This window comes from Ovis aries, chromosome 14 (genome assembly GCF_016772045.2).
Source record: "Ovis aries strain OAR_USU_Benz2616 breed Rambouillet chromosome 14, ARS-UI_Ramb_v3.0, whole genome shotgun sequence".
Classification (NCBI taxonomy): Eukaryota; Metazoa; Chordata; class Mammalia; order Artiodactyla; family Bovidae; genus Ovis; species Ovis aries.
In genome coordinates, this window is record NC_056067.1 from 56,833,398 (window position 1) to 56,845,051 (window position 11,654).

Consider the following 11,654-nt stretch of genomic DNA (forward strand, 5'->3'; position numbering starts at 1 on the left):
AAGGCATATGAATCAAGAGTTAACTTTGATTGTGTATTCCTTTTCTTTTGTTCAGACTAGTTTCAGGGAATTTGGAGAGGTGGGTTTGGGGACGTACACTTAGAGTATATAAGGTTTTCACAAAAACTGGTTGGGGTCCTTGGCTAAGAGCAGACTCTGCCTTGTATCTGCCGGTGTAATGAACTGCACACTCCACTATCTGCGATGTCCTTCTAAGTGAGTTTGATTCTCGAACGCGTGGCTACAACACTGTGACCCCAGGGACTGTAGCCCACCAGTTTCCTCTGTCCATGGGATTCTCTAGGCAAGATACTGGAGTGGGTTGCTATTTCCTTCTCCAGGGGATCTTCCCGACCCAGGAATCAAACCCAGATCTCCTGCATTGCAGGCAGATTCTTTACCTACTGAGCTATGAGGGAAGCCCCCGGTACCAGAGCAGGTTCCAGAGGACAGGATGCAGAGCCAGGAGAGGCGGCAGCAGGTCCCGGCTTCTCAAGTGCCTTGGGTTGTTAGTTGCCCTCTCTGGACTGCAGCGTCTCTCTGAAAGATGGGTAAATGAGCACCATCTCTCAAGACTGCAAAGCTGTGATAAGAGAAGGTCTGAGGTTCCTCCTCTGCATGCACGCACGCACACACATACGCTTCTGTCACGACTTCCTCTTGCTTCACAGGGCTATTGGTTCCTTGAAAGAGAGAACCTAGGCATCAGACAATCCTAGAAAAGAGCTTGGCCCTTCCCATTCCCTCTACTGTGCCCGCCTGATGAAAAGAATTGACTCCTTGGGAAAGACCCTGATGCTGGGAAAGACTGAGGGCAGGAGGAGAAGGGGACGACAGAGGATGAGATGGTTGGATGGCATCACCGACTCCATGGCCATGAGTTTGAGCAACCTCAAAGAGATGGTGAAGGACAGGGAAGCCTGGCGTGCTACAGTCCATGGGGTGCAAAGTCAGACACGACTGAGTGACTAACAGTTTCACGTTCACTTTAGGAGGCTAAAGCTTTCTTTTACAAATGAGAGGCAGGGGACGTGGGGTGGTCTGTCTCTGGGAAAGGCCTTTAGGGTCTTGCTCAATGTCAGCTCCACACCTGGAACCCCTCTAGGGTCTGGACTAGGTCCCAGTCACTGGGTTTTCAGTCTCAGCACTGTTGACTTTGGGGTTAGATGATTTCTGTCGCAGGAGTAGGGGCTGGGGGTGGAATATAGCATGTAAAGAAGTTTCCCTGGCCTCTGTCCAGACCTATCAGATGACAGTTTCACCCAATATCCAAATGTCCCTTGGCGTGTTGGGGCAGGGGTAAGAATCACCAGTCTGGACAACAGGGTGACCCTCCCTGGCCAGGGCAGCAGGACCCAGCCATTGAGACATCTACTACATTCCCCCTCCCCACATGCCTCTGAGGTCTGCACACGCCCCTGGTGCACCCGTGACAGGTCAGGGGGCGCCTCCACCAAGGTCCAGAGGCCTGAAGGTTCATAAGCCACATTCCTCATCCCCACTGCACTGCTGGATGAATGAGCCCCAGATGGGGTCAGGACAGGGGGCCCCTGCTTGTCTGCTCCTCTCTGGGCAGGTCTCCGGGGTCTCTGGACCCAGGGGTGTCCCGTCCGCTGTGTGTAGAGGGGGAGGAGCTCCGGCTCTGAAGTTCCTCTTCTGTGAACAGTCTCTTGCTCCTCCCCAGCTTCCCTCGGGTCTCCCTGCAGCCCTACCTCCCTCTCCCTTCCCTTCTCTTTTCACACACAGGACGCCCAGACACCCTCCTGCTCAGACATGCTGCCGCTGCTGCCGACGCTGCTATGGGCGGGTGAGTGGACGGCGGGGCGGGGTCGGCGGGGCGGGGCTCGGCTGATCCTCGATTCCTCGCAGGGTCCCTGGTTCAGGATCCGAGATACCATCTGGACGTGCCGCGGGCCGTGTCGGTGCAGAAGGGCTTGTGTGTCCGCGTGCCCTGCTCCGTCTACTATCCCAGGGAAGGCTGGAGAGACTCTGACCAAGCTCTCGGCTACTGGTTCCGGGAAGGGGCCGAGGTATCCATGGATGCCCCCGTGGCCACAAACAAATTAGATCATGAAGTTCAGAAGGAGACCCAGGGCCGATTCCACCTCCTCGGGGACCCCCAGGAATAAAACTGCTCCCTGGAGATCAGAGACGCCAGGAAGAAAGACAGAGGTTCCTACTTTCGTGTGGAAAGAGGAACTATGAAATGGAGTTACAGGTCTGAACTGTTCTTCTTGAATGTGACAGGTAAGCAGTGGATCTGGGAGAGGCCAGAGTGGGGGTCATGGGGGTCCCAGGGCAGGGCTGGTGGGGGCCCCTCCTGGGAGGCACTGAGGGTAAAGCAGGTGGGGGCTCAGGGGGAGGGGCTGGACTGAAGCCTGAAGCTTCTCTGGGGGGCCACACCTCAGTGCCTCCTCCTGACCTCCCATCTGCCCCCTCCTCTCACCAGCCCTCACCCACCAGCCCCTCGTCCTCAGCCCGGGGGCCCTGGAGCCCGGCCGCCCGGGGAACCTGACCTGCTCTGTGCCCTGGGCCTGTGAGCGGGCCATGCCCCCCATCTTCTCCTGGACGTCAGCTGCCCCCAGCTCCCTGGGCCCCAGGACCCCCTTCTCGTCGGTGCTCACCCTCACCCCACGGCCCCAGGACCACGGCACCAGGCTCACCTGTCAGGTGAAGCTGCCCACAAGCGGGGCGATGGCAGAGCGGACCATCCTGCTCAATGTCACCTGTGAGTGGGGGGTGAGGATGCCCGGGGGGCCTGAGGGTGTGCGGGCAGGGGGACCAGGCTGGGGATGCGAGGTGCTCTTGTCCTGGAGGCCCGGCTGAGGAGGGGGCTAGAGGGTCATAAAGCCTATCCCTCCTGGATTTTTGTGGCTTCTGGGTTTGTGTGTGTGGGGGAGGGGATGTCTACACTTGCCTCACTCCATTCCCACCCTTCCCTCAACTGAGGAGGAAATGCCTTCTTCCTGTCCTAGGTGCTTCACGGAACCGAAGCAATATCTGCGCAGGGATGGCACAGGTAGGAAGGAGGTCCCCTCCTGGGCTGTCAGGATCGAGGCTGCTTCCGGCTCAGGGCTGGGCTGTCTCTGCTGGTCCCTGCCTCACTCTGGACCCACCCCAGTGACCAGAGCCCCCTAGTGGGTGAAACCTAGTGGTCCCTGCTCCCCTGTCCCCATGGCTGCTGGCCAGCTGTCCCCACTCCCCTCACTCCCCTGGGACTTGTCCACTTCCTCCTCTGCTCCCCAAGAGCAGGGGCGACATCCAGGGCAGAGCCCACCCTCAAAGCCCTCACCATCCACGACCTGACTCCTTCCAGCTCTGCAGTTTTTCCTCCCATAGGTTGTAACTTATGCATGTTTTAATGGATCATATATTTTGGCGTTTGTTTTCACCAACGCCGTATATGTGAAAACTTTGATCTTTGCCCATATCAGATGAAAGCTGGCATCTCTACATGGCGTTGCTTATTTAAATGCATTATTTTTATTGAGGAAAATCAGATAAAATAATATCGACCGTTTTAGCCAGTTTAAAATAGACAATAGTTGGCTTGAGAACATTCATGATGTTGCACAAGTCTCGCTACTCCCTAAACCCATCCATCTCAGATTTTCATCATCCCAGAGAGCCTGGTGCCCAGTAGTCACTCACCACACTGTCCTCCCCAGCCCTGGGCTACCACTGACCTGCTGTCCGTGTCTATGGATCTGCCTGGGGACATTTCATATAAGTGGAATGTTACAAGACTGTGGCCTTTTCATGTGGCTCATTTAGCAAAAACCCATTTCCAGGATCATTCATTAAGCGTGTATCAGTATCAATTTCTTTTGTCTGAACAATATTTCATTGCATGGATGGACCAGCTTCTGTTTATCTGTTTAGCAGTGGTTGGACATCTGCGTTGTTTCTACTCTGGGGCTATTACAATGCTATGAATGTTGCTATACTTTTTGGTTTTGATCATTGCAGTTTTCAGGCATATACCTTGGAGTGAGATTTCTGGGTCAAATGGTAGATTCTACATTTAAACTTGAGGAAATGTCAGCTGTTTTCCACACTGACGAGACCATTTTACGTTCCCACCATCAATATATGTGGGTTCCAATTTCTCCAAATCCTTGTGGATGCTGTTATTTTCCTTTAAAACTGCAAAAGAAATTTGGGTGTGAAGAAATATCTCGTCATGATTTCAATTATGTTCATGGAATGAGCAATGATGCCATTCCTTTTAAAGCGAAATTATCCATTTGGAGACATTTTTATCCATTCTTCCATTTTAAAAATTGCAGTGTTTGTCTTTGTTGTTGAATTGTAAGCTTTTTAAATACAGGTTAGATACTACATACATATCAGATCTATGATGTGCAAATATTCTCTCCCATTAAATGGGTTGGCTTTTCACTTTCTCAGTAGTGTCAACTGATAAGCAGAATTTTCATTTTCATGAAGTCCAACTCATGCATTTTCCACACTCCGCTACCCCCCTCCCCGCCCCCGCCCTCCCCCCGCCCCCGCTCCCCTTGCCCCTCCCCCTCCCCCACTCCATTCAACTGCGGGAAGGTAAGGGCATGGAGGATAGGGGCAGGCATGGGGTCTGGCATCCAGTGAGCCAATGGTCTGGAGTCCTCGGGGAGGAAGGACCCAAGATAAGGTCTAGCTGGTGGGTTGTCTTGGTCCCACCTTCGCAGGCCAGTCAGGGCGTGTGGCAAGGTGGTGCTGAAATCACTAGATGGCCTCTTAGGGGCTCCAGTGAGCTCTGGTTCTTAGACTCAGCACAGAAAGGATTCATTGGAGGCTAAGTCACAGATAGAAGTGATTTATTAAAACAGGACACTGAGGAGGCTTACAATTTTCCAGGGTGCCATGCCCCGAGATCTCAGTGGTTTACAGTCTCATAAAGAAAGGAAAGGTGGAAACAGGGAGAAGATCACCTCCTTCTATTCTTGAGTGGGCGCTCACATTTCCTCACTAGTTCCCCTTCCTGTCATGCTGGGAGTCTTCTTGTCCCACATGATCAAGCTGGGGCTCGTGGCATCATGGAAAATTCACGTCTCCAATGAGGGTCTTTCACTTTGAAGGGTCCTCTGTCCATAAATTATTATTTTTTTATGTGCGTAGACAGCATGTCCTAGGGCTCATTCTCACCGAGCTCACTGGGCAGGGTGTAGGGTCTCATGTTGCGGTCATTTTATTGGGGCCACGTCTCATGCTGCAGCTGCATGGTTTTGTTGCTAAGCAAGACTGCTCTCTTGAGTGACCATTAACTTGCAGGGTCTCTCATACCTTTTTCTTTACCTACGATCCCTAGTGGGCTTAACGATTTAATCACCTACTTTGTTCTTTACTCTGTCCCTGCCAGTCCTGGTAAGTCCATCTTGAAGTGGCTGTCAAGATCCCGCCTCTTCCTCTGCCTTCAGGCCTCCTGTGAGCACTGCCTCGGGGAGGGTGGGCAGGGCAGGGCGCAGGGGCTGCAGCCTTGAACCAGCACCACCGGGGTGGGGCAGGGCCAGCAGGAGGCTGATGGGAAGGGTGGGGTTGGGGTTGGCAGTGCTTAGGTTCTCTTGGGGTATGGGCTGTCCTCTGTCCGGTGTCAGGTTAGGTCCTGCTGTGCTCTGGAGGGTTTGTGGGGTCTTCCACCTATCACCCCCTCCCTACGTGAACAAGGAAGGGGATGGGTGAGTCTGCGCCAGTTGCACCCTGTTCTGGCCAGAGTGAAACAGCCTGGTCTCTTCTTCTCTCAGTGAGGTCCTGCAGGAGGAAAACAGCCAGGCCGGCAGGCACCTCAGATGCAACTGCCATCCCAGGTTAACCCTTCAGGTGAGCTATGCAGGCATCTCACTGCCCAGCATTACACTGCACACCTCCCAGGATGGCCTTGGGATTGCCCAGCTCAGCGTGGCCAAAGAGCTGCCATCTTCCTCCCAAACTCCTTTCTGCTTGGCTCCCTGTCACACTGATGACAAGAGCCTCTAAGGCCAGATGTTGGGAAGGCAGGCTTTTCTTCATGCCCCTCTTCTTTGGGATCAATGTTCACTAAATGCTGTCCATTCTTCCTCCTAAGCACAGTTCATCTCCCGTCTCTCCCCGTCGTGACCCTGGTCCTTCCAGCACCTCATCTCTTCCCTGAGTCACGACATGCTTCTCCTGCTTCCTCTCACTAGGAAACACGGACCTCGGGTCAGAGACTCGCCAGAGACAGTTCCCGTCCACTTTCCGCACAGTGGAGCAGCTCTGCCTCCCACAGGGGACGGAGGGGCCCACTGCAGGCTGGATTCGAAGCCCTGAGGGCTCTCCTGACTGTCCACAAGATCACCTCTGTCTGCATCTCCCAGCATCTCCACCCAGCCTGGTCAGGATCTGACTCTGAGACTGAATGTGAGTTCCTTCTGAAACGCCTTCCTCCCATCCCACCTCTCAGACCATGAGCAACCTTCAGGCTCAGTCTTCAACATCACTGTGTGCGTGTATGTGTGCACTTCATTGTCTGGTTTTGGTTGGAAGAGTGACATAGCTTTAATTATAGACTATTCATAAAGTATTACTGCGTATCTACTCTAAGCCATCTTGTTGTAGGTGCCCAGTGGCTACATCAAAATCTGTGTCATTAGGACTTCCCTGGTGGTTCAGTGGCTAAGATGCCTCCCAGGGCAGGTGAGCTGGGTTCGATCCTGGGTCAGGCTAGATCCCCAGTTGTGAATGTGAGTGTTGATGGAAGCAAGGTCCGATGCTGTAAAGAGCAATATTGCATAGGAACTGGAATGTGAGGTCCATGAATCAAGGCAAATTGGAAGTAGTCAAACAGGAGATGGCAAGAGTGAACATGGACATTTTAGGAATCTGAACTAAAATGCATGGACTGGGTGAATTTTAACTCAGATGACCACTATATCTACTACTGTGGGCAAGAATCCCTTAGAAGAAATGGAGTAGCCATCATAGTCAACAAAAGAGTCTGAAAATGCAGTACTTGGATGCAATCTCAAAATGACAGAATGATCTCTGTTCATTTCAAGGAAACCATTCAATATCACAGTTATCCAAGCCTATGCCCCAACCAGTAATGTTGAAGAAGCTGAAGTTGAATGGTTCTGTGAAGACCTACAAGACCTTATAGAACTAACACCCAAAAAGATGTCCTTTTCCTTATAGGGGACTGGAATGCAAAAATAGGAAGTCAAGAAAATACCTGGAGTAACAGGCAAATTTGGCCTTGGAGTACAGAATGAAGCAGGGCAAAGCTAATAGAGTTTTGCCAAGAGAATGCATTGGTCATAGCAAACACCCTCTTCCAGCAACACAAGAGAAGACTCTACACATGGACATCACCAGATGGTCAATATCAAAATCAGACTGATTATATTCTTTGCAGCCAAAAATGGAGAAGTTCTATACAGTCAGCAAAACAAGACCGGTAGCTGACTGGCACAGGCCATGAACACCTTATTGCCAAATTCAGACTTAAAACTGAAGAAAGTAGAAACCACTAGACCATTCAGGTATGACCTAAATCAAATCCCTTATGATTATACAGTGGAAGTGACAAATAGATTCAAGGGATTAGATTTGATAGACAGAGTGCCTGAAGAACTATGGATGGAGGTTCCTAACATTGTACAGAAGGCAGGGATCAACACCATCCCAAGGAAAAGAAATGCAAAAAGGCAAAATGGTTGTCTGAGGAGGCTTTACAAGTAGCTGTGACTAGAAGAGAAGCTAAAAGGCAAACGAGAAAGGAAACATATTACCCATTTGAATGTAGAATTCCAAAGAATAGCAAGGAGAGATAAGAAAGCCTTCCTCAGTGATTAATGTGAGGAAATAGAGGAAACAATAGAATGGGAAGTCTAAAGATCTCTTCAAGAAAATTATGAACAAGGGAACATTTCATGCAAGATGGGCACAGTAAAGGACAGAAAATGGTACAGACCTAACAGAAGCAGAAGATATTAAGAAGAGGTGGCAAGAATATAAAGAAGAACTGTACAAAAGATCTTCACAATTCAGATGGTCACAATGGTGTGATCACCAACCTAGAGACAGACATCTTGGAATGTGAAGTCAAGTGGGCCTTAGGAAGCATCACTACAAACAAAGCTAGTGGAGGTGATGGAATTCCAGTTGAGCTATTTTAAAATCTTAAAGGATGATGCTGTGAAAGTGTTGCAGTCAATATGCCAGCAAATTTGGAAACTCAGCAGTGGCTACGGGACTGGAAAAGGTCAGTTTTCATTCCTATCTCAAAGAAAGACAATGCCAAAGGATGTTCAAACTACTGCACAATTGCACTAATCTCACATTAGCAAAATAATGCTCAAAATTCTCCAAGCCAGGCTTCAACAGTACGTGAACCATGAACTTCAGATGTTCAAGGTGGATTTAGAAAAGGCAGAGGAACCAGAGATCAAATTGCCAACATCCCTTGGATCATTGAAAAACTAGAAAGTTCCAGAAAGACATCTACTTCTGTTTTATTGGCTATGCCAAAGCCTTTGACTATGTGGATCACAAGAAACTGTGGAAAATTCTGAAAGAGATGGGAATACCTGACCTGCCTCTTGAGAAATCTGTATGCAGGTCAGGAAGCAGTTAGAACTGGACATGAAACAATAGACTGGTTCCAAGTAGAGAAAGGAGTACATCAAGGCTGTATACTGTCACCCTGCTTATTTTAACTTATATGCAGAGTACATCATGAGAAACACCAGGTTGGATGATGCACAAGCTGGAATCAAGATTGCCAGGAGAAATATCAATAACCTCAGATATGCAGATGACACCACCCTTATGGCAGAAAGTGAAGAGGAACTCAAAAGCCTCTTGATGAATGTGAAAGAGGACAGTGAAAGTTGGCTTAAAACTCAACATTCAGAAAACTAAAATCATGGCATCTGGTCCCATCACTTCATGGGAAATAGATGGGGAAACAGTGGAAACAGTGTCAGACTTTATTTTGGGGGCTCCAAAATCACTGCAGATTGTGACTGCAGCCATGAAAATTAAAAGACGCTTGCTGCTTGGAAGAAAAGTTATGACCAACCTAGACAGCATATTAAAAGCAGAGACTTTACTTTGCCAACAAAGGTCCGTCTAGTCAAAACTATGGTTTTCCAATAGTCATGTATGGATGTGAGAGCTGGACTATAGAGAAAGCTGAGTGCTGAAGAATTGATGCTTTTGAACTGTGCTGTTGGAGAAGACTCTTGAGAGTCCTTGGACTGCAAGGAGATCCAACCAGTCCATCCTAAAAGGAAATCAGTCCTGAATATTCATTGGAAGGACTGATGCTGAAGCTGAAAACTCCAATGCTTTGGCCACCTGATGTGAAGAACTGACTCATTTGAAAAGTCCTTGATGCTGGGAAAGATTGAAGGCGGGAGGAGAAGGGACAACAGAGGATGAGACTGTTGGATGGCATCACTGACTCAATGGACATGAGTTTGAGTAATCTCCGAGAGTTGGTGATGGACAGGAGGCCTGGTGTGCTTCAGTCCATGGGGTTGCAGAGTCGGACATGACTGAGTGACTGAACTGAACTGAAATCTGTTTCTCGAGTAATCATTAACTTACAGAGTCTCCCATATTTTCTACTTACAATCCCCTAGTGGGATTAGCTGTTTTAATCACCTGTTCTGTCCCTCATTCTGTCCCTATCATTCTTTGAGAGTTTCCTGTAACATAATAATATTTTCCACATGGGCTTCCCAGGTGGCTCAGTGGTAAAGAATCTGCCTACAGTGCCGGAGAGGCAGATGTGGATTCAATCCTGAGCCAGTAACATAATATTATTTCTACATAGGTCTATGTGAGTGTTCTGTAGAGTTGGAAACAATCTGTAGCCTTATATCTGTTGTATGATTGCATAAACAGATCCTGGAGAAATGTTTAATAACAGAATGGAAGAATGAATAAATGCTTGCCCAGAGTCAAATTCACTTCATGGGCCTCTCTGCCTTCTCATCCCAAAACTACCTTGATGTGACCCCTTTCTTTGCTCTCTGCACAGGATCACCAGCAGGAGTCCAAGTCAGAGGAATCTTCTGACCCCAGAAGTTATGCAGGGCCACCCCTCTTTGGAGTTGGAGCAGGAGTTGCATTATTCCTCCATCATCTTCCGCGGGGAGAAGCCTGGGAGAGCCCCTCACTCGGATACGCAGAGATCAGGATCAAATGAGGCACCGAAGGCAGTGAGCCTCAGCGTGGGACGTCCGTATCTTCCGCAAAGGAGGACCCACAGGCTAATTCTTGGAGACCTAACATCCCCATCAGCAGTGGGTTCATGAACTACTGCCTGCAAGTTTCTTGCTATATGTCTTAGGCTTTGCAATCACAGATACCTGGGATCACATCCATGCTCATTCATTTATTAAGAAAGTAGCATCTTGTGACCCACCTACCCTGACCCCTATCCACCATGCTTTGGTTTCTGCTTTGGTGAAACAAACATAAGAAGTCCAGCCTCACAGGGCTGTTGTGAGGATTAAATGGAAGTACGAATATGCAACAGAAGTCTTGATACATTGTGACTTTTTGACTGAAACCCAGACACACACACAAAAACACACACAACCTGAAAGTTGTGAGTTATGCTTTATTTGGGGATCTTACTGAGGACTATAGCCTGGGAGATAGCCTTCAGATAGCTCCAAGGAGCTGCTCTGTAGAGCTAAGGAGGAGCCAGGATATATAAGCGTTTTGCTGAAAACAAATGTGTAACTGAACATCAAAGATCACTGCTAATCACAAAATCAGATACCTCAAGGTAATGATTTTAGTGCTTTCTATGTATAGGAGGATGCAAAAGTCTGAGTCCATTGGAAAATTGTTCCTTAAATATGCATTTTTAATAATCTAGGGCAAATACTGTTTTCTCCATCCTGAGTTCTCTTCCAGGGCACAGCAGGGCAGGCTGTGGCTGACTTGATGGTGGGCAACATTATTATTTTTGTTTGCACATTTCACCCTGAGCTGGGTTGGTCCTGTCCCTGGGTACCACATCGGCTATGTTTGTCAGCCTCTCTCTCTCAGAACTCTCCTTGGATCCCTTCCTGACTTGACCTCCAGCATCATCTCTCTCCATTCCTGAATTTTCTTTTTCCATCCTCTCTACCTCCTACTACTCCTGCTAGGCAAAATCAAATAATGCCATTTAGAGAATTTCCTAAAGCTTAGAGCAGACCATAACCAAAAGATTGTTCTCTCTCCTTAATCCAACAGAAGAATTTGCAAGCTTCTCAACCTGATATTCCAGGTCAGCAGTCAGGAGACTTTTGGTAAAGGGACAAATAGTAAGTATTTAAGCTTTTCAAGCTGTATGGTTCCTGTTGCATTTCCCAGCTTCTGCCTCTGTTCACAACTATAAATCCCCAAAATGGTGCAAGAGACAACCAAGGAGAATTCTGGAAGGTGGTAAGAAGGCGGCAAGTGGGCTTCAGTTCAGTTCAGTCAGCTCAGTCATGTCTGACTCTTTGTGACCCCATGGTCAGCATGCCGGGCTTCCCTGTCCATCACCAACTCCAGGCGCTTGCCCAAACTCATGTCCATCTAGTTGTTGTTGCCATTCAACCATCTCATCCTCTGTCCCCTTTCCCTGCCTTCAATCTTTTCCCAACATCAGAGTCTTTTCAGTGAGTCAACTCTTAGCATCAGGTGGCCAA

General features: G+C 48.9%; 1 protein-coding gene across 1 annotated transcript; it reads left to right on the forward strand.

Moving 5' to 3' along the window:
- Positions 1–1,738: 1,738 nt before the first annotated feature.
- LOC101120859 (myeloid cell surface antigen CD33) lies at positions 1,739–10,171 on the forward strand. The gene is given in 8 exon segments (XM_042231397.2): positions 1,739–1,807; positions 1,870–2,247; positions 2,450–2,728; positions 2,976–3,030; positions 5,742–5,817; positions 10,004–10,062; positions 10,064–10,143; positions 10,146–10,171. Coding segments are annotated over 8 exon segments (987 nt in total). The 5' UTR covers positions 1,739–1,773.
- The last annotated feature ends 1,483 nt before the right edge of the window (positions 10,172–11,654 follow it).